The sequence below is a fragment of the Mustela erminea genome, chromosome X (assembly GCF_009829155.1).
Source record: "Mustela erminea isolate mMusErm1 chromosome X, mMusErm1.Pri, whole genome shotgun sequence".
NCBI lineage: Eukaryota > Metazoa > Chordata > Mammalia > Carnivora > Mustelidae > Mustela > Mustela erminea.
In genome coordinates this window covers 89206969-89230908 of record NC_045635.1, presented here as the reverse complement: position 1 = coordinate 89230908, position 23940 = coordinate 89206969, and the positions used below count along the sequence as shown (strand labels likewise).

The 23940-nt window shown below is 37.0% G+C and overlaps 1 protein-coding gene across 5 annotated transcripts in view; it reads left to right on the top strand.

Moving 5' to 3' along the window:
* NUP62CL (nucleoporin 62 C-terminal like) overlaps nucleotides 1-23940 on the top strand; it is a 112595-nt gene that overhangs the window by 51846 nt on the left and 36809 nt on the right. For 3 of the 5 annotated variants that reach the window (XM_032331434.1, XM_032331432.1, XM_032331433.1), the window contains exons 2-4: nucleotides 10747-10851; nucleotides 12355-12453; nucleotides 17068-17227. In XM_032331434.1, coding sequence (XP_032187325.1) covers nucleotides 10794-10851; nucleotides 12355-12453; nucleotides 17068-17227 — 317 coding nt within the window. In that variant the 5' untranslated portion in view covers nucleotides 10747-10793. The remainder of the gene's footprint in view (nucleotides 1-10746; nucleotides 10852-12354; nucleotides 12454-17067; nucleotides 17228-23940) is intronic. The other 2 variants (XM_032331435.1, XM_032331436.1) reach the window with 2 other exon arrangements.

The window sequence follows — 23940 nt, the reverse complement described above, 5'->3', positions numbered from 1 at the left end:
CTATACAGATCAGGCTTTTGTTGGGACCTTTATGAGAAGGGTCTGTATCCATTGGTATTTCTGGGTTGCTAGCCTATTCAGCCCCAAGCCTGGCAAATACAAAGCAAAAAGAAAACCTGTGGACCCACCACCATATATCATTCCTTGGGACTCAAGATCCCTATCTGGTTTGCCTTCTTCTCACAACTTTTTAGGGTCTTCTTAGGTTTGTTTTATGTATAATGTTTTATGTATAATGTTTTAGTTGAATAGGGGTTTTATTTGAATAAGGAAAAGTACATGTATCCCATTTTCGTGGATGTCCTTAATTTAATTTTTATATTATCACATCTCTTATTCTTCTGAGTTTCTCTCTCTGGACAAATAGGCCTTTTCCATATCAAGATTCTTAATTCTTAATTCTTTTTGTACTTTTATTTGGGTTTACATTTATAGGAATCATTTTTTTCTAAATGATTAGTGAGTTGTTTTAATACTTCATTAAATACCCATTCTTTTTCTATTGATTTGAGATGCTGCCTTCCACATACAGAAAATTATTATATATGATTATTTCTGCTTCTGGACTTCCTATTCTGTTCTATTGATCTGCCGTTTATTGTTCTAGTATCACCATTTTAGTTATTGTAGCATGCCCTACTGTCTTTAGTGTAGGGCTACCTTTCCCAATCCTATTAAGAAAATCCTATTAAAAAAAAATTTGTGGCTATTTTCTAGGGCCAATAGTTTATTAAAATAGTTGCCAAGTTGCCTTGGTGGCTGAGTCAGTCACCTGACTTCAGCTCAGGTCCCTGATCTCATAGCCCTGGTCAGCCCCAATTGGATTTCCCACTCAGCAGGGAGTCTGCTTGCCCCTCTGCCCCTGCCCACCCCCCTCATGCTCTCTCAAACAAATAAATAAAATCTTGAAAATAGTTGGCATTTTCTTATGTTCTTAACCATCGAGGAATTAAGGCTGATTTACGTATCCTTATACCACTGGATGGAGAAAATTATATTGAACCCTCTTCTAGTCCGGGGGTTCTCAACTGGAGATGGTTTTGACCCCTCTCCTAGAGGATATTTGGCAATTTCTGAAGACATTTGTGGTTGTTGAGACTGGGGAGGTACTACTGGCACCTACTGGAGAGAGCCTGGGGACGCTGCTTTTGACTTTGAAAATAAAACAGCCAGTTATTTTGCTAGCAAAATAAGTTTGTTTGAATAGCAGAGCAATTTCAATTTTGGACAAGCAAGCTGTGTTAAAGCCACAGGCAAGTCTGGAGAACAAAAAGAGAAGAAAGCTCCTTTATAGAGGAAAGGGGGGCGTGGTTAGGAGGGGCTGTTGTAAACAAAAAGTCCACTGGAGTAAACTGGGAGTAGGAAGTGTGGCTTTAAATTGCCTGAGTCGTGAAGTATCTCATTGGCCAAGTTGTTGCTGCGCCAGGAGAAAATCTTCCTCCTGCTCCTGTAGTAAAAGGTTTTTTTCCCCCTCTTAGGGCCTGCAAAAGGCTGCAACAAGTGATATGGCATGAGAGCTCCCCCTTCTGGCCTCCCAACCCCATTTTCAATGCGGTTTCCTTGATTCCGTTTCACACTGCAAAATATCCTGCAGTGCATATAAAAGAAAACCTTGTGTCCCCTACACTCAGTACCTCTGACACCAAATATGGAGGGTTCTTCCCACACCAACCAGCTCCCTAACCCGGGACACCAGCTGGATTTTGGTTTCCTACATTCAGTTATGATGCTCATTACCTGGAGTTACCACAAGACCACACATTTTAAGGGTTTAGTCCTACAAGACTATCTACTGCTTCAGATACCAATTAGGAGTCCCAGGTTGTCACTTGTACTTCTGACTAATTGCTCAGAAGGTGGGGGTTCCCACGACTCTCTCCTTGGGTCACTAATTTGCTAGAACAGGTTAGAGAATTCTGGAAAACACTTTACTTACAATTACTGGTCTATTATAAATGATACAACTTAGGAACAACCAAATGGAAGAGATGCATAGGCGAGTATGGGGGAGCGGCCCAGATCTTCCTAGTCTTCTCCAGACATGGTCACCCCTTTAGCTCCTCCATGTGTTCACCAACCCATAAGTTCTCCAAACCCCTTCATTTAAGGTGTTGATGGAAGTTCTACTCTGTAGACATGATTGATTAAGTCATTGGCCAATGGTAATTGAACTCAATCTTCAGCCTCTCCCATTTCCAGAGGTCAGAGGGTGGGATGAAAGTTCTAACCTGTAATCACTTGGTTGGTCCCTCTGGTAACCAGTTCTCATTTTTAAGGGCTCTTTAAACTTCACCTTATTAACATAAATCAGGCTTGGTGGTTAAGGACTTGTTATAAATAATCAGAGGCTCCTTTCCCCTTTATTGTTCCTGGAGCTATTTCAGGAACTCGAGACAAAAACCAAATATTCTAACAAAAGATGCCTCTAACACTTTTACCACTTAGGAAATTCCAAGGGTTTTAGAATTTGTCCAGGAAAGGGGACACAGACCAAATATGCATTTCTTACTATATCCCAGCATAGGCTAGTCCTCCACAACAAAGAATTACATGTCCCCAAATGTTGAAAAACCCTGCTGTAATTCTATGATTAGGAAAACAAGACTGTCTCTTAAATCCTTTATTTAAGAGTAAGACTCCTTTAACTTAAAAGCAAATCATGTTAAATGGCATTTGCTTCCTCAGTTACCTCTGCATATGTGATTGAGGGTCAGGCCCTGAAATTATGCCAGTACCCAAGACAAATCAGGATTTTAAAATATGGGGATAAATGAAGTGCAAATTCAATTAGCACTAGTGAAGAAGTTTCCATAATATGGCCAGTTATGAATACAAAAATCAATAGTGTTCCCGTGTTTAAGTAATAGTAGTTTGTAAATATATAAATGGAAAAAGTTCCCATTAACAATTTCAACTAAAAATTTAAAGTGTCTAGCAATAAACGTTTAAAATGTGCATGACCTATATGAAGATAACTTCAAAATTCTACCTTGGAATATAATAGGAGACATGAATAAATGAAGATACCCACTGAATGTGCAGACTCCATATATAAGAATGTCATATATCTCCACATTTATCTACACATTTAATGTAATTCTTATAAAACCACAGTTGGAATTGTTAAAAAGCAAAATTCAACCGAATACATTTGAAGATTTAATTGGCTTTTTAATTGATTCATGAATTGGGCAGCTTCCCATCTAGCAAGTAGAGAGATGGTGTGAGGAACTGTACAAAACAGAAGGTTTTTATGGGAAGGAGGATGGGGCAAGAAGTTATTAGCAAAAGAAAAGAAAGGATTGTTTCTGGCCAGACCTCTTTTGGGTGGTAGGGCACAGCAGGGTTTTTTTTTTTTTTTTTATCATGCAGATTACCTTCCTGGTGCAGATCAGGAAATTTCAGATTGATTTTTGAAAGGTCACATTTCTGGAATAGATTGAAAGTGTAATTAAATTGTGGTTTCCTGTGGTGGGGGACAAATGACTCCCAAATTGGGCTTCTTTTTTTTTTTTAATGGATTTTTTTTTTTTGAGGAAGGAAAGGAAAGAGGGACTTGAGTATAGTTGAATCTGGGGGAATAAATGTATGAGTCTAGTCAACTCTTTTTTTTTTTTTCCAGAGAGATAAAGAGTGCTGGAAGCGAGGTGGGGAGGGACAGAGGGAGAGAGAGAAATCTTTTTTTTTTTTTTAAGATTTTATTTATTTATTTGACAGAGAGAGAGAGATCACAAGTAGGCAGAGAGGAAGGCAGAGGGGGCGAGGGAAGCAAGCTTCCCGATGAGCAGAGAGCCCCATGCAGGGCCTGCTGCTGGCCGACCCCAGGACCCTGAGATCACCACCTGAGTTGAAGGCAGAGGCTTATTAACCCACTAAGTCACCCAGGTGCCCCAAGAGAGAGAGAAATCTTAAACAGGCTCCACACCAGCCCAGTGGAGAGCCCAGTGTGGGGCTCGATTTCATGACCCTGAGATCATAACCTGAGCCAAAATCAAGAGTTGGTTTCTTAACCGACTGAGCCACCCAGGTACCCCTCAACTCTTTTGTTTTCTAAGGAAAGTAATGATGGAATACTTGAAGGAAAATACATGAAAATGTATGTTAAATTTATTCTCTTATATTGTGTAATGTAAGAGCACATGAATTCTCGTACTATAGTAATTGAAACTTCTTTGGGGAACAGTGATAGAAAAATTTTTAAGTCTAGAAACAAACATGGGTCTGTGAAGATGGCATTTCAAATCTGTGGGGAGAAAGGATGGGGTAGTGAGTAAATGAATTGTAGTAGCTGGCTAGCCAGGTGATTTGGGGGAAAGGGGATAAATTTTTGCCTAAGAATATCATTAAAAAGAAAACCACCTCGGGTCCAAAATGTTGTCATTTAGGTTAAGGCCCCAAGTCAGTAAACCTGGGCTTAATACCTAATCTAACTGTAGTTTCAATCTCCCAGAAATGTAAGTCTTAACTGGTCTGTCAGGAATTTTCTGATAAGCACCCATGAGGTAATCTGTCACATGGACATCTGCATAATAAGATTCTCTGCCCTTTCCTATAAGAGAAGGTGATCCTGCCAGAAACAATCCTTTCTTCTTTTGCTTATAACTTTCTTGCCCCACCTTCCTTCCTGTAAAAACCTTCCACTTTATGTAATTCCTGTGAGCGCCCCTCTGCTTGTTAGATGGGTTACTTCCGGATTCATGAATTCTTTAATAAAGCCAGTTAGATCTTCAAATTTACTCCACTGAGTTTTGTTTTTTAATAAGATCAACCAAAAGAAATACTGGGTGAATTAGAGGTAGAAAATGAGGCCATAAACATTTAAAAAGCTCAGGTAAATATGAAAATATGTAAATAATATATCTTAGGTTGGGGAAAGAACCTTTGTATAATTTAAAATATGTAATATATTCAGTCAAATGGTTTACAAATAAGACTATACATAGTATACATGGGTATACTGTACCCCATCTACCCTGCATTACCCCTACCCACTCCACTGCCTCGATTCAGCTGACCACTATGACTATATGTATCCTTCTAGAGTTTCTTCATGAATTTGCTAGCAGATTAAAAAAATATTCTTAGCCCTCTACCTTTATTTTTTTACATAAATGATAGTATACACAGTGCTCTGTACTTTGCTTTTTTAAAAAAATATTTCTCATTCTTTTTTAATTTTATTTTTTCAGTGTTCCAAGATACCTTGCTTTTTAAACTTGCTTATTTATTTATTTATTAAGATTTGATTTGTTTATTTGAGAGAGAGAGAGAGTGAGAGAGTATGAGAGGGGAGAAGGTCAGAGGAAGAAGCAGACTCCCTGTGGAGCTGGGAGCTGGATGTGGGGCTCGATCCTAGGACCCTGGGGATCATGACCTGAGCTTAACCAACTGAGCCACCCAGGTGCCCTAAACTTACAAATTTTATATACTTACTATAAATATTTTGGAGATAGGTCTTTTCATATCAGTCACTATATAGACCGCTCCCTCAGTATTTTTTTGTAGTATCATAGAATTCCATGGTCTAGATGTGCTAGAATTTATTTATTCAGTCCCTTGCTGGTGGGCATTTAGGTTGTTTCCTCATTTGTTAGTACAAACAGTGATGTCATGGCTCTTATTTTACAGGTCATTTTATAGGTGTACAGGTAGATCTTTGTGGATAAATTGTGAGAAGAAATATTATTGGTCCAAAAGATAGGTTCATTTGGAATTTTTCAAACATTGGCCCCTTGTTTTCCAGAGGGGCTCTACCCGATTTACACTCCCGTTAGGACCCTCAGAGGCTGCTTATCTGTTCACAGTGTCCTTAACAGAGTGTGTTACTAGTTTTTTATTTCTCACATCTGTTTGGTGAACTCATTCTCAATATAGTTATAATTTGTGATTTTCTCCTAAAAATGATGTTGAACACCTTTTTTTTTTAAAGATTTATTTATTTATTTATTTGACGGACAGAGATCACAAGTAGGCAGAGAGGCAGGCGGAGAGGAGAGAGAGGAGGAAGCAGACTCTCTGAGAGCCCGATGTGGGGCTCGATCCCAGCACCCCGGGACCATGACCTGAGCCAAAGGCAGAGGCCTTAACACCCTGAGCCACCCAGGCGCCCCAGATTGAACACCTTTTGCAATGTTTAAGTGGGGAAGCCTTTTGAAACATATCATGGAGACATAAACCATAAAGGAAAAAAATGATGGAAAGATTTGACTACATAAAAAAAGAAAACCAAAATAAAATGGGGCTGAGAAATTTTTGCAACATTTTTTTTAGAGAGGGGTAGGGGCAGAGGGATAGGGCTCGATCTCATAACCCTGAGATCATGACCTGAGCTGAAATCAGGGGTCAGTCGCTCAACAGATTGAGCCACCCAGGCATCCCACCACATTTGGCTAAATAGCCTTGATATACACTTCAATAATAAGATAATACTCTAGTGAGAAAATTAGCAGATGACATAAATAGGCAGTTTTGGATGAGGAAATTAAAGTAGCCATTAAGCCCATAGTAAAAATATAGCCTCACCTGTTAGTAATGAATTACAAATACTAAAACACCTTTGCTATAAAACTGATCATCTCTTTAAAAGTATACTACATGTGGTGCTTTTTCTAGATGAAACATGGGGATATTCGACAATACACATTTTAGATAGTTGAAGGTATGTGGTAATGTTCCCCCTTCCTTCCCAGCACCTTTGTACCCTTCACCCTCAGTGGCCTTAGTTAGATCTTTTGGATAGCAGAGTCTTACATTATATATTGCCAAGAGTTGTTCAGCAGTTGGATGTAGGCAGCAACAGATTCAAGTGCAGTTACTTATTAAGTACTTTATCCGTTTGAAGAGGAAATAGAATGTCATTATGTATTGGAGTCTGGAAAAAGTGGGTTCAATTAAGCAGAAACTTTGAGTACTTATTACCATGTGCCATGTACAATGATCTACAATGAGGATGAAAAGATAAACTTTGTGTTTAGTTAACCAGTGAATCTCATTTGTGTCTTTATATACTTCATTTCTCTAGCTTTATTTTTTTGTACTTTTTATTTGAAATTTTAAAGCAAGAGGCAGGTAGTCTGTTTTCTGAAGCTTTATTTCAGACTTCTATTTATTATTTTTCCATAAAATATTATGAATGTTATTTTTATAAAATATTATGTAATTCATATACCATATAATTTGCACATTTAAAATGTACAGTTAATTGGATTTTGGTATATTCACCGAGTTGTGTATCATTACTGCAGTCAATTTTAGACTATTTTCATTACCCTCAAAGGAAACTCTATAACCATTAGCAGTCACTGTCCGTTCCTCTCTGTCTCAATTCCTGACAACCACTAATCTGCTTTCTGGCTCTAGAGTCCCTTATTCTGCACATGTTATGTAAAAGGAGTCATAAACTATGTACTCTTTTGTGATTAATTTCTCTCACTCCACATAATGTTTTTAAGGACTCATCCATGTTTTAGCGTATATCAGTGCTGCTTTTTCCTTTTCATGGCCAAATAAAATTGCATTTTGTGGATATACCACATTTTATTTAGCCATTCATCAGTCCATGTTCATTTGGGTTGTTTCTACCTTTTGTCTGTTGTAAGTAAGTAATGATACTGTGAACATTCACACACATGTTGTTGTGCAGATACATGTTTTCATTTCTCTTGTGTAGATACCTAGGAGTAGCATTACCGGGTCATGTGGTAACTCTATGTTTAACACATTGAGGAAGTGCCAGAAAGTTTTCCAAAGGGGCTGTACTATCTTAACGTGTTCATCTGCATTGTTAGAGGTTCCCAGTTTCTCCACATCCTCACCAACGCTTGATATTATCTGGCTTTTTGATTATAGCCATCTTAGTCAGTATCAAGTAGACTCTCATTGTGGTTTTGATTTTCAGTTCCCTAATGACTAATGACATTGAATTTGTTTTCATGTGTTAGATGGCCGTTCGTATCAGCAGCTTGGTATCTTTCTGACCATTCTTTTGTAGTCATCTCTCCCTCTGGTCACAGCCTGGAAGGAATCTCTACTTTTAAGGATTTATATCATTAGATTTTGCTTACCTGGATAATCCAGGATAATCTCCCTATCTCAAGGTGCTGAACCTTAATCACAACTGTAAAGGCCTTTTTGTCAAGTAAGGTAATACGTTTGCAGGCTCTGGGTATTATGAGGCAGCTATCCTTGGGGACCATTTTTCCGCCTACCATACCATCTTAACAATACTAAATCTTCTGATCCACAAAAATGAGATCTTTCCATTTATTTAGGATGTCTGTCTTTAATTTCTTGCATTGATGTTTTGTATTTTCCTGGTTATAAGTCTTGTACTTCTTTTGTTAGATTTGCTCCTAAGTATTTTTTTCAGCAATTATTAGTGGAATGATGTTCTCGATTTCATTTGTGGATTGTTCATTGCTAGCATATAGAATTGTAATTCATTTTTCTGTGTTGATCTTGAATCCTGCAAATTTGTTGAACTTGTTTAATGTTCTAATAGATTTTTTTTTGTGGCTCCCTTAGGATTTTCTGCATTCATGATCAAGTCACCTGTGACTAGAAAAAGGTTTATTTCTTCCTTTTCAACCTAGATGCCATTTATCTTGCTTTCTTGTCTAATTGTTCTGGTTAGAACTTCTAAGGTATTGTTGGGAAGAGCAGACATCCTTGGTTTGTTCTTTTTTTTTTTTTTAAAGATTTTATTTATTTATTTGAGAGAGAGAGACAGTGAGAGAGAGCATGAGCGAGGAGAAGGTCAGAGGGAGAAGCAGACTCCCCATGGAGCTGGGAGCCCGATGTGGGATTCGATCCTGGGACTCCGGGATCATGACCTGAGCCGAAGGCAGTCGTCCAACCAACTGAGCCACCCAGGCATCCCCCTTGGTTTGTTCTTGATGATGGTGGTAAATTATGCCGTCTTTCACCATTAAATACGATGTTAGCTGTGGGTTTTTTGTAAATGCTCTTTATTATGTTGAAGAAATTCCCTTCTCTTCCTAGTTTGTTGAGCATTTTCATCATGAAGATCTGTTCCATTTTCTCAAATCCTTTTTCTACTTCTTTTGAGATGATCCTGTTTTTTTAAATAATAACATAATCGAGATATAAATCACATATCTTAAAATTCACCCTTTTAAAGTGTACAATTCAGTGTTTTCAAAAAAATATTCACAGAGTGTCCAATCATAACCACTATGTAACTCCAGAATATTTCCATCACCCTCGAAAGAAACCTGGTACCCATTAGCAGTCACTCCCTGTTACCCCTTCCTCCTACCTCCTAGCATCCACTGATCTACTTTTGGTCTGTGGATTTGCCTATTCTGGACATTTCATATAAATTGAATCATACAATATGTAGCCTTCTGTGTCTGGCTTCTTTCATTTAGGGTAATATTTTCAAGATTCATGCAAGGTGTAGCATGTTTGAGTACTTGATTCTTCTGATCTCAGGAGGAGGACTCTTCAACTTCCTCTTTCCCTAGTTACCCCTGGTAAACTAGCTGGCTTATAGCCTAAACTGTTACTCTCATGAACCTGCTTGCTTCCTCTTAAATGTTTAGCACCAAAAATCTCCATTTTTTTTTGAGAGAGTCCTTTGGGTTGAATCTCCTCATACTCCTTTTCAGATAAAGTCATTACTTTCGGGTGTAGTTTGGGAGCTCTCTGATTTTATGTGCCTCCTTTATCCCTGGGCAAAAACCTTTGAAACAGTGCTGTGGGTGTTGTGTAGGGCCGTTTCCTCTGACCCTCTTGCTTATTGCTTCAGGCATGGAATCTAAGTCTTGTGAGCTGGGACAAGGAAGCCAGGGTAGGGGTAACCTGTGGGGCCTGGTGTAGAGCCTCTACCCTATGAATGAGGCCTGACTAAATGTAGAAGTCCCTCAATTCCTGGCTCTACTTGCCAGGAATTTCAACACAGTAAATATGTGTTAGAGGTGATTTGCTGGCTGCTTGGCTTTCCCAATGAAATACTATATCCCTTGGTTGGGAGTTGGCCACTCCCACCTGGAGTGTGGCTTTCTTCAAGGTGAACAGGGGGATAAAGGGAATGAAGGGAATGGGTTGTGGTTCATATACTAGACTCTAACTGGTATAACTCAGTCTTAGCAGATTTTCTTGAATAAATGTTCTTTATTTGCTGTATATCTTTTGGACGATATCCTGAGATTTCAGATTGTTTTCAGTATTATTTTTTATACCAATTATGGTGTTTCACTGGGGAACAGGTCCCTAGGACTTCTTATGCTGCAGTTCTAGAAGTGGATCTCCCTTTTACATTTACTTTTCCAGTAAAGTAGAATTTCTTTGTTATGATGGTGCTAGAAGACTGGCTATACTATGCAGTACTGATAAACTTTTTTTTAAAAATCAGGCTTTTTTAAGATAAATTTGTTTATTTACTTGAGAGAGATAGAGAGATGGGGAGTGAGAGCAGAAGAGGGGAGAAGGTCAGAGGGAGAAGCAGACTCCCCATGGAGCTGGGAGCCCTGTGCGGGACTTGATCCTGGGACTCCGGGTGCTGGGATCATGACCTGAGCTGAAGGCAGTGGCCCAACCAAGTGAGCCACCTAGGCACCCTAAATCAGGCTTTTATTATGTTTTATTTATTAGATATCATAGTATCTGATTTTCCTTGCTCTGTTACAGTTTCTCCTATAAATGAATCTTGTTATAATGGTATTTTATTTTTTAAAGAACTGTTCTTTGGTGACATATTTTTCTGTTTATTACTTTGATTTTTAGGTTTTGCTTCAGCTTCGACCGCTGACGCCACTACTTGTTCAAGCACCATGCTGTTTACTTCAATGTCAAATGCTTCTACTTCCGCTTCTGCTACTGGGCTCTCTTGTAAGTTACTGGTTGCAAAGAAAATACCCGTATTTTGCATCAGGCCACTTAACTCAATTTGCCAATATAAGCTATGGGTCTCTTGCATCTCATAAATTATCGTTATGCTTGTACCCATCTGTAACTGCTGCTATCAATAGTAGCATTGCTTAAGAACCTAATTGTCATGGCTTTTAACTGTAAATTTTATGTTAACATGATTATTCCCGCTTAAAGTGATAATTTTAAGCATATAATTCATTAATGCTGTAATATTTTGAAACAACTTCTTGAAACTAATGGGAGTAAGAAGAGTGGGAGTTTTGCCAAGTATATCTGAAGGGAAGAAGTCTTATTATCTATGTGAGTAAGATAAAATAGGAATTAAATGTTGGAGCCTTGCTATCATATATTCTTCTAGATAGACCAGGTTTGTGGTCCTTACATTTTACCTCTCAGAAGTGATGGATGGCAAAAGGACCAGTTTGGGGTTTTAATTAACACTGTGTGTTGCCTTGTGGCTTCTCTCCTTGAAGAGGAACATCTGGATGCCTTGAGCTGAGAAGTGGGATATTAATTATCTTGTAACCCCAACATCCTTGCTATGTATCTTCCATTAGTACAATAACAGCAAATGTTGAGCAATTCTTTCTTACAGGTCCATATAACTGACTCTGCTTTTGAGATATCTTCACAGTGCCATGCCATTTGTCATTAGACTTTGTTGTTGTAACCCTAGCTATAATATGGTCCCCCCACAGGCCTATTAGAGCAAGGTTGTCACCATTCCTAGATATAAAACTTGCCAGAAATTGCTCATGCCTATTTCAGGATGAAAAATAGTGGTCTGTTGTCCCTGTCCTCTTGTGAAGTTGGAATAGGCCAACATTAGTTAGAATTGCTGGTTACCACTTGAATTGTATTTTCTACCAAATAGACTTCCAGTTTTGAGATGTGACTGGGATTCTGGAAGCCTTTTGATATATGTAAGCGATGTCCTTCTCCAGTACAACAGAGCTCGTGAATATGACCACGTCTGAGGTTGGAAGTTATAATTGTTTAATGCATTCCACTTTCAATCAGACTTGCCCTCTGACCTCTGACAGGCTTGTTTTCATTCCTGTCTTTGATGTCCTTGCTCACCAAATGAAAAGAAATCTTGACCATAGTATTTTTAAAATTAACTTTAATGAGGTCTAACTTAGATATAAAATAACTTATTTTAAGTGTATAATTCAGTGATTTTAATAGGCTGAATTGCATAACTACCACTCAAACTCTAATCCAGTTTTAGAACATTTCTGTCCTCCAAATAAGATCTTTCAGCCCCAGACAGCTACTAATCTATTTTCTGTCTCCATAGATTTGCCTTTTCTGGATGTTTCTTGTAAATGGATTGACTGTAGGCTTTTGGAGTTCAGCCAAAAGTTTCTAAAGGACTCTTCAGATGAAAGAGACTATATCTAAATTGCTCACTGTTTTAAAATTAAAGTGTAATAGGTAATATTATGTTATTCTCTGCAGTTGGTGCTCCAACAACTTCGACTGGAACATTTGGTGGCATAACTTTGGGATTTGGATTAAAAGTCCCTGGAACAGGTGGAGCAGCTCATACTGCTTCTAGTAAGATTTGAGAATTATTGGGGTGTGTGATGTGTTTGGATGCTCAGTGGAAATGTGCTGTATAACAAGCAGTAAGTTGTGTTCCATAGCTTTTAGGACTGTCTAAGTAAGTTGTGATCATTTCATCAGAGTATGCAAAAGGTACACCAGTAGTGATGACTGCCAAAGTATAGTGAGACATTTGATACCAATGATGCTGCTTCTTTGAGATGACCATACTCAGCACTGCTTTCAAATTCTTGTCAACTTATAAATTGAAGAAGTTTTAGTATTGATCATAGTGTTTACGTCGATCCAATATGTTGGCATTGATAGTTCTTTTTCCCTAAAACATAATTTAAGTTTTGACCTGTACTAAAGTTGACCGTATCCTAAAGCTGATTACAGGAGTTCCCATCCTAAATTTGTTTCTGCCAGTTAGGAGCTACTTAGGTTGTAGGTTGATGAGAACTTGGCTAGTTGTAGCCTTGAAGCTTATGGTGAGCTGGGTGGTTAGGGGTCAGTTGCTACTCAAACCTACCATTTAAGTCATTCTCCGTTCTGGGAAAGTCTTATTTGTTTTATTTTAAAAGTTTACAGAAGGCTGAATAAATCTTTCCTCAAATCTGGTCTAAATTAAAGGTCACTCTTTTCTAATTTTAAAATAATTATTCCTAAACAGAGGTGTCCACCATCTATTTTTTTATTCTTTTGCATGAGTGATGCTTATCTGAGTTTGTGCTGTGTACTAGGCAGCTGGCCAACCTACAAGAGTTCTGAAGAGTGTGTCTTGAGGACTTTACAGGTTACCATATTTGCGAATACCATAACCCATAATTTTCCCTGTAAAATGCTGAACAAAACTGATTCTTTCAGACATGGGTTGAGTCACTGAAGGATGAATTGGCAGGCTCTTCGGTGACTCTGCCATAACCCATCCCCTCCCCAGCTAGGTCTCAGATTCCTTCCTACAAACTGGTACCTTTGCTACTAACCCATCCCTCCTGGCCATTCCATCCACCATTAATTTATATACCCATCTCCCTGTCAGACGTATCTCAACTTGACACCCTTAACCTGAAGTTGGTTTTTTCCCCCTAGTCACTTTCCTTCTCCCCAAGCATATTTTCTTGCTCAGACGCTTCACCTCACAAATCAACCTTGTAGGGCAGCTTTCAAGTGTCTGTGTTTGCAGATTTATTGTCAATTGGGATTATTCTCTGCCCTAAGTATAATCAGCAAGTTTTAAGAGAAGGTTGCTTCTTATCAGTCTTATATCTTTTGTGTGGAAAATGTTTGTTTGGATAGGAAAATTGGATAGTAGGATGTTTTAAAGGATATTTTCACTATTTTATATAACAATCTTTAAGACCATCAGAATGAGATTTATTTAAATGCAAATGTGGTGTGCATTTATTTTGTATTTTTTATGGAACTGTGCTTCCTTTTTACTATGCACATAATGTAGAGTTGACTGTATTTAGTTTAGATCAAAGTCATAACGCAAAATCAAACTGGGATGGAATCTTTCATTCTCAAATCCATTACTTTTTGTTATTAATTGAAATACTTTTGTTATTTGAGTATTATCTTCTATGCCAGAGCTAATTTACACCTTTTAAAAATACTGTAAAAAATAAAGAACAAAGATAAATGCTGTGTAAAAAGGTTAAAATAATCATACCATTTTTTTATGACTCAAGATTCTTTTGTGTTTAGGTTGACAGGTATTAATTTCCTAAAGGTATTATTCATCTTTGTGGAGATGTTTTGGTAGTGATGGTAGTTGCTTGCTTTTTTTTAAAATAAAAATTATGCACACATATATATATATATATATATATATATATATATATATATATATATATATCAATCACTGTATCTAGAGTGAATGATTTGGTGTTTATCTTTCCAGCCTTTTTTTCCCAACACATACAAACATACACTGAATTTGTTTTACAAAAATGGGATCATTATAAATACAAACACATTTAATCCTAGAATCTGCTATTTTCTTATATGTCATTTGTCCATGCTAGGAAATACAGATTACTTTAAAAATAAAGAAAAAGAAAAAAACAACCCTTGGGTGAAGAAAAGCTTTTTAAGAAGGACTCTTTCTTAGTTGTTTTTCTGTTTTCCATCTTGAATGTAGTAGTTACACAGTTTTTGAATGAATTAATAAAGGAAGGGTCTCCATAGTGTGATTAAGTTTCAGTATTTCTGGAGGGTTTCTTTTCAGATAAGACTTTATTCTCGGATGAAGACTGATGACATAGAACTGTAAAGAATGCCACATGGAATCCAATCTATAATCTTCCCAGTGTTTTGGGTGATTAAGTGACCTCAGAGATTCTTTGTGACTAGATATGCTCTTTCCCTGTGGTGTTCATTCCACCCTCACAAAGGCTAACTCAAAGAATCAGGGAATTTAGGTGCCTGGGTGGCTCAGTTGGTTGAGTTCCTTCAGCTCAGGTCATGATCCTGGAGTGCTGGGATTGAGTCCTGCATCAAGGTCCCTGCCTCAGTTGGGGGTCTGCTTCCCCCTCTAACCTTCCCCCTCTCATGCTTACGCACGCGCTCTCTCTCTCTCTTTCAAATAAATAAGTAAAATCTTACCAAAAAAAAGGAATCAGAGAATTCTTGTAAGGATTCCTATGGCCAAAAGGGAAATGGAATCTTTTGGAAATGTAACACAGGTAATATCATCACACTGAACTTTAAAGAAATGGAATTTAAGAGTTATTCTAAAGGAATAGGGACCTAAATCTATTGGATAAACATAATTCAGTTCTATTCCCTTAGTCTTCTCTTTTGTAACTTCCCACTGGTTTCCTTACCTCTTTTTCTACCTTACTATTTTAGCTTATTCTTTTTTTTTTAAATCATATTTATTTATTTGATAGAGAGAGAGAGAGTATGTGGGTGAGCAGGAGCATGAGGACAGGAGGGGCAGAGGGACAGGGAGAAGCAGGCTCCCAGCTGAGCAGGGAACCTGATGCAGCCACTGGATCCCAGAACCCTGAAATCATGACCTGAGCGGAAGGCAGGAGGCACACACTTAACCAGCTGAGCCATCCAGGTGCCCCTTAGCTTAGTCTTCATTTTGACTTGCTCAGAAGCCTTAATTCTACTTCATATCCATTCTCTGTTGGTTCTTTCAACCCCCCTGCCTGTAGTTGGATTCTTTCTACACTTTTGGGAATATTTCCAAATTTCTGCTTATAATCTGATTCTTACCCTATTTCTGGAAATATTTCTGTATTTCTACCTATAGTCTGATTTTTTCCATAGTTCTAAATTTTTAAAAATGCGATTTTGACCCATTTTATCCCTGCTTGGCTAGAGCTTTCTGTGTCAGACTTGTATAGGCTGCCAGTAGTATGTGAGATGGATACCATGCTTTGGATACCCACCCTTGTCCCAGTCAACTGTGAACCAGGAGCAAAGGACAGAATTCTTGGAATAAAGAAAGAGTATCTGAGCTTGATCCCTGAGCAGAAATGAGAAGGCCAGTTTCCCTCAGTATAGGCTGTGCCTGTTTTGGCAGGCAGCATGATTTATGTATTTATCTCGTATGGTCATTAACCTGAAAATATTGCTAATTGGGAAAGCAAGGCTAATGTAAAACAAACAATTGTGTACATATGATAATGTATTTTTATAACAAATTTCTTATTACAGAAGCAGCATCTATTGATTACAAAGAACATTTGAAAACAGAGAGAACCAAAAAGAAGAAAACATTTGCAGTCCCCACCAGCTGCAGTTTTCTGAGAATTACTCTTTAAGTGCTCAGTGTGTAGGAAAAACCAAAAGTGCTATGGAAGTTCAGAAAACCAAGGGATGATGATGGAGTAGAAGAGAAGTGGGTGACAAATATGAGGAAGGAAGAATGTGAGTTAGGCCATGAAATATAGTGAGGATTTCATCTAGAGAGGGCTAGGTATTCTAGTAGGGGTACAGTGGAATAAGACATGTAAGAGAGAGGCCTGGGCTGTAGATGAAAATTTAAGAGACTTTCACCTATTAGGCTGTTGAAGATATATGCCTAGTATGGGCTATAACATTGAGAAACAGGAACTCTCCCTTACTGATAGAAATGTAAATTGGCAAAATCTTTTTGGTTGGGCAATATGGCAAGATATATTAAAATTTATAGCATGCTGACCCTTTGATCCTGCAATTTCATTTCTAGGAATTAATCACACAGGTACATTCATGTAAGTATGCAAAGACATAGATGTACAGAGAGTTTGTATAAGATTGCAATTATTCTTTCCTTGGAAGTTTAGTAGAATTTTTCAGTGAGGTCATCTAGGTCTGGAGGTTTTTTTAGTGGGAAGAGTTTTGAGGATTGATTCAATTTCTTTAATGATTATAGGTCTGGTTAAGTTGTAAATTTTCTTTTTCAACACACATATCCAGGATTTTAAATTTTTAGCAGAAAGGTTAATCCGGATGTCTGGCCTGCTGTATATCACTTCATATTACAACAGTGTTGAGTGCTAATCCACACAACTTTGAGTTTAATTTCACATTTAAAAAAATGTTTCTCTAGCTTTTATCCTGAGTGATCAAGGACGAAATAAAATAAGTCTCTTATTTCTTACTAATGTGCATTTTATTTTCCAGCTACAACATCAACGACAACCACCACCACTGTCACCACTACCACCACCACTACCACAACCACCAGTGGCTTTACCTTGAACCTAAGGTCACTGATGTCACCTGGGATTAATAACATTTTTCCAGTTGGCATTAATTCGCTGCCATTTACTTCGACTGTTAAGTAAGGCTGTTTCTTTGAAAATTTATGTGAATTTTATTTTATTTATCATGTACAAGGTATAATTTTCTTGTATAGCGTTTGAAATTTAGATAAATGACTCAGTCAAAGTTGCAGATAAAGGATTTCTGTAGCTTAGGAAGTGGAATGATTAATAGCGCACCTTTGTTTTATTACCATTATAAAATGATTATTACTAATAACAGCTAACATTTACTGTGCAATTACTGTATGTTTAGCTAAGTGACAGTGCTTTACAAACATCATATCATTTAATCCTCACAATAACTCTATGAAATTGTGCTTTCTTTTTTTTTTTAAATGTCCATATGGACACATTTTTTTTTTTAAAGATTTTGTTTATTTATTTGACAGACGGAGATCACAAGTAGGCAGAGAAGCAGGCAGAGAGAGGAGGAAGCAAGCTCCCCGCTGAGCAGAGAGCCCGATGTGGGGCTCGATCCCAGGATCCCTGGGATCATGACCTGAGCTGAAGGCAGAGGCTTTAACCCACTGAGCCACCCAGGGCACCCCGAAATGGTGCTTTCTTTGTTCCTACTTTATAGATGAGAAAACTAGAGCATGTAGGAATTTTATACTCTGTCCCTGGTCAAGGTTGAGCCTGGATTAAAATTCAGGCAGTTGAATCCATGCCATGTTCTTCTCTAATTGTTTGGGTTTTTAATTAATTTTTAAATTTTGAGACCATTGTAGAATCACACGTGCTTCTAAGAAATAAACAAAAAATTCTGTGTGTCCCTTACCTAGTATCCCTCAATAATAACATCTTGCAATGCTGTTGGTACAAGTGGTACCATCAAGATAGAACAATTCCATCAGCACAAGGATCCTTCCTGTTGCCCTCTTATAGCCACACTCACTACCATCCCCTCCTTTCCCTGATCCTGGGCAGTAATGAATCTGTTCTCCATTTCTATAATTTTGACGTTTAAAAATGTTACACAAATAAGTTCTAAATTACTTGATCTTTGGGCATTTTTTTTTCTAGTCATACTTCCTTGAGTTTGTCATGTGCATCAATAGTTTGTTCCTTTTTATTTCTGAGTAGTAGTCAATGGTATTGTAGATGTACTCTATAGTTTACTTGTTGATGGCCATGTTGATGGACTTCTAGGTTGTTTCCAGTTTCTGGCTGTTATGAATAAAGCTGCTGAGAAAATTTGTGTTCAGGTTTTTTTTTTTTAATGAGTGTAAGTCTCATTTCTCTGGGATAAATGCCCAGAGTGCAGTTACTGGGTGGTATGGTAGTTGCATGTTTATTTTTTTTAAGATAATGCCAAATTCTTTTCCAGAGTGACTGTGCCATTTTACATACTTGACAGCAATGTATGAGGGATCCAGTTTGTCCACAGTCTCACCAGGATCTGGTGTTGTCACTATTTTTTATTTTAGCTCTTCAAATATATGTGAAATGTTATCTCATTGTGGTTTTAATTTGCATTTCCCTGATGACGAATGACGTTGGACATCTTTTCATGTGTTTATCTGCCACCAGCGTATCCTCTTTGGTGACATATCTGTTCATGTTGTGTCTTTTGTCTGTTTTCTACTTGAATTTCTTTTTTTAATTTCAGGTATTGAGAGTTATATATTCTAGGTTCAGTCTTGTCAGATATGTGGTTTATAAATATATTCTCTAAATTTGTAACTTGTCTTTTTGTCTTTTTAACAGGGTACTTTGCCGAACAAAAACTTTTAATTGATGAGGTCTAGTTTATCAGCTTTTCCTTTAATGGACCATGTTTTAATGTCAAGTTTAGGAGCTCTTTGTCTAACTCTAGATACCAAAGATTCTCTTATTTTTTTCTAAAAATTTTACAGTTTTATATTTTGCAGTTAATTTTTGTATGAAGTATGAGTTTCAGAGTAAGGTTCATTTTTTATTTTGGTCTGGGGTGTCCAGTTTTTCTAGCATCATTTGTTGAAAGACAGTCTTCAACTTCCTCCATTGAATTATTTGTATACCTTTGTCAAAAATCAGATGGACATATTTGTGTCAAATGTTTATTCTGTCTCAGTTGATACAATATTTTAGGATTTTTCCTCTTTAGCTTAATGATATGGTGAATTACACTGATTGATTTTCAAATGTTGAGCCAGCCTTACATACGTAGGATAAATTTGACTTGGTCATGACATACCATTTTTTTAATACATTTTTGGATTAGTTCACTAGTATTTTGCTTAGGACTTTTTTATTTAAGTTCATGAGAGATATTAGCCCATAGCTTTATTTTCTTTCATTTTTTATTCTGTCTTTGCTTTTGGTATGTGGATAATTCTAGCCTCATAAAATGATCTGGGAAGTATCCTCTTCTGTTTTATAGAAGGAATTGTAAAAATTGTATTAAAATTGTATTTGTTAAATATATGCAGAATTCTCCAGTGAAACCTCTAGGGCTGGATATTTCTTTTTTGGGTGGTTTTAAGTTACAAATCAATTTCTTTAATGGTTCCAGGACTATTCAGTTTATCTGTTTCATCTTTGGTAAATTTTAGTAGTGTGTGGTATTTAAGGAATTGGTTTAGTTTTCTAAGTTGTTGAATTTATGACTATAAAGTTGTTGGTGGTATTTGCTTTTTGTGCTTTTAATAGCTGTTTCATTTCTTCTGTTGGTGTTCTGTACCTTTCTTTTATCAATTTTATTCATCCTTTCCCAAAGAAGTAGCTTTTATTTCACTGATTATTCTCTATTGTTTTCATTTTCAATTGCATTGATATCTACTATTTATTATTTTTTTTCCTTCTGATTGTGTTGGCTTCATATTGCTCTTTTCCTAGTTTCTTGAGGCATGAACTTAGATTACTGATTTGAGACCTTTCCCTTTTCCTAATGTGAATGTTCAATGCTATAAATATCCTCACCATTGCATTAGCTGTGTACCACATATCCTTTAAAAAAAATTTTATTTATTTATTTGAGAGAGAACGAGGGAGCAAGCAGGAGTGTATGTGAGTGGGGGGAGGGGCAGAGGGAGAGAGTCAAGAGTTTTGATCCCTGGACCCTGAAATCATGACCTGAGCTGAAGTCAGATGCTAAACCAACTCAGCCACCTCAGTGCCCCTGTGTACCACATGTTATATTATGTTGAATTTTCTTTTTCATTCACTTCTGTCTACTTTTCAAATTACTTTGTGAATTCCTTTTTGACCCATAGATTATTTAGAAGCATGTTGTTTAATTCCCAAGTGCTTGGAGATTTTCTTGTTTTTTTTTCAATATTGATTTCTAGTTTGATTCTTTTATAATCAGAGAACATGCTCTGTATGACTTGAGTCTGTTTGTATTTCTTCAGGTTCATTTTATAATGAAGATAAGAGTCTTTCTTGGTGGCTGTTCCATAGGTCCCTGAAAGTTGTGTTTTCTGTATTGGGTGGAGTGTTCTATATATGATGATGAGTTCCTACTTCATTGTATTTTCAGATCTGTATCCTTGCAGCTTTTCTCTCTATTGCTTCTTTCAGTTGTGGAGAGTGGCAGTTTGAAGTCCCCAACTAGAATTGTGGAATGCTCTGTTTCTCCCTTTAGCTCTAACAGTTTTGCTTTTTGTATACTGAGGTTCTGCTGTTTGGTTGCCTACCAACCAATGCCTACCATTGTTGGCCTTTCCTGGTGATTTGATTCCTTTATCATTATCCAGTGTCCCTCTTTGGTAATTTTCTTTGCTCTAAAATTTACTTTATCTGCTATTAATATAGCCATCTCTTTTAAAAAATTAATCTTACTTGTATGTCTTTTTCTATCACTTTACTTTCAACTCATTTGTGTCTTTGTATTTGAAATGAGTTTCTTGTTGATAGCATATGGATGGATCATAATTTTTATCCAGTTTCTGCCTTTTAGTTGATATATTTGGCACATTTACATTTAAGTTAATTATTGATACGTTAGGGCTCAAATCTGCCATTTTATTATTTGTCTTTTGTTTGTTACTTCTGTTTTTGTTTTTCTTCTTTTTTTTTAATTTCCCTGTGGGATACTCAAACATTTTTAGGGTTCCATTTTGTTCTATTTTTATAATGTTTCTGAGCATATTGCTTTATATAATTTTCTTACAGGTTGCTCTAGGTATTACAGTATACATATGTAACTTCTAACAGTCTGTTCATGTTGACATTTTACCACTTTGGTAATTCCATTTAGCACCCTTAACTCTTCTTACCTTTTAAGTTTAATTATCTCCAGTATTTCCTCATGTACATTGAACATGATGTTATGTGCTGTTATACTTTTTGCTTTAGCCATCAAATATGACTTAAAAATTCATGAGAAGTTGGATAGTCTATTATACTTACCCTTTTTGCTCATTTTGACTTCTTTCCTTTAAGAAGTTCCAAGCCTTCTTCTGTTTTCATTTTTATTTTCTGATTAGCCAATTATCTTTATATATATATATATATTTTTTTTATTAATTTATTTATTTTCAGCATAACAGTACTCATTATTTTTTCACTACAGCCAGTGCTCGTGCCCTGTATAATACCCACCACCTGGTATCCCAATCTCCCACCCCCGCTCTACTTCAAACCCCTCAGATTGTTTTTCAGAGTCCATAGTCTCTTATGATTCACCTCCCCTTCCAGTTTACCCCAACTCCCTTCTCCTCTCTAACTCCCCATGTCCTCCATGCTATTTGTTATGCTCCACAAATAAGTGAAACCATATGATAGTTGACTCTCTCTACTTGACATATTTCACTCAGCATAATCTCTTCCAGTCCATGTTGCTACAAAAGTTGGGTATTCATCCTTTCTGATGGAGGCATAATACTCCATAGTGTATATGGACCACATTTTCCTTATCCATTCATCCGTTGAAGGGCATCTTGGTTCTTTCCATAGTTTGGCGACCGTGGCCATTGCTGCTATAAACATTGGGGTACAGATGGCCCTTCTTTTCACAACATCTGTATCTTTGGGGTAAATACCCAGGAGTGCAATTGCAGGGTCATAGGGAAGTTCCATTTTTAAATTTCTTGAGGAATCTCCACACTGTTCTCCAAAGAGGCTGCACCAACTTGCATTCCCACCAACAGTGTAAGAGGGTTCCCCTTTCTCCACATCCCCTCCAACACATGTTGTTTCCTGTCTTGTTAATTTTTACACCATTCTAACTGGTGTAAGGTGATATCTCAATGTGGTTTTAATTTGAATCTCCCTGAGGGCTAGTGATGATGAACATTTTTTCATGTGTCTGATAGCCATTTGTATGTCTTGATTGGAGAAGTGTCTGTTCATATCTTCTGCCCATTTTTTGATATGATTGCCTGTTTTGTGCGTGTTGAGTTTGAGGAGTTCATTATAGATCCTGGATATCAACCTTTTGTCTGTACTGTCATTTGCAAATATCTTCTCCCATTCCGTGGGTTGCCTCTTTGTTTTTTTGACTGTTTCCTTTGCTGTGCAGAAGCTTTTGATTTTGATGACGTCCCAAAAGTTTATTTTCGCTTTTGTTTCCTTTGCCTTTGGAGACATACCTTGAAAGAAGTTGATTAGTCAATTTTCAAAAGGTACACTTGCCAGCAACAAAAATCTTGCAAGGGAATATATTTATTTTCCTTTCACTTCTGAAGGACATTTTCACCAGATAGAGAAGTTGTGGTCAACAGGTTTTTTTTTTTCTTTCAGTACTTGAAAACTGTTGTGACACTTCCTTTTAGCCTCCATGGTTTAAGATGAGAAATCTGCTGTCATTCAAATTGGTAGTACCTTTTAAGTAATGTGTTGTTTCTCTCTGGCTACCTTCAAGATTTTTCTTTCTTTCTTTATCCTCAGTTTTCAGAAATTTAAGTATTATGTATCTTAGTGCAGCTTTCTCTGAGTTATTCTGTTTGGGATTTGCCCAGCATCTTGAATTTGTAGGTTTATGTCATTTGCCAAATTTGGGAAGTTATCACCTTTATTTTTCAGAATACTTCTTCATCTAATTTTCTCTTTTCCTCCTAATCTGTCATCCTCCAATGGTACAAATGTTATCTCTTCTGTTATTGTCCTCTAGGTTCTTTTGATTTTTTTTTCATTTTTGTGTCTTTTTTCTCTTTGCTATTCTGTAAATTTTATTGATCTACTCAAGTTCACTGATTCTGTCCTTTGTCATTTTCACTCTTGTATCAAACCCTCTAAGTGAGCTTTTTAGTTTCCAGTTCTATAATGTAATTATAATATAATTTCCATTTGGTTGTTTTTCATAATTTGAGTTTCTTTGCTGACATTTTCTAGTTTTCATTTGTTTCTAGAAAATTCCTAATTGCTTGTTGGAGCATTTTTTTGATGGTTGCTTTGAAATTCTTTTAGAGAATTCCAGTATCTGATACCTCTCAGTGTCAGTGCCTTTGGCTTATCTTTTCTCTTTTGAGTTGTGATTTTCCTGGTTCTTGATAAGACAGATAATTTTAAGTTGTATCATAGACATTTATGTCTATTATGTTAGGGGAGTCTGGGCCCAATTTTAATTTTTTCAAGTCAAGTAATCCTTTCATTGGGGTATAGTACAAGGGTTGGGTGTGTTTGCATCTTCAGCTTCCTACTAGACACTGCCCATACCACCCCAGGACAAGTGGAGTACTGACTCATACTGCCTCAATGCAGATGAGTGGTATGAAAGTTCAGCTACCCACTCAGCCCAATTGACTCATTCCCCATGAAAGTGGGGCAGCGGGTCATACCACTTCATTGCCTCAAGTGGGGATGTAAG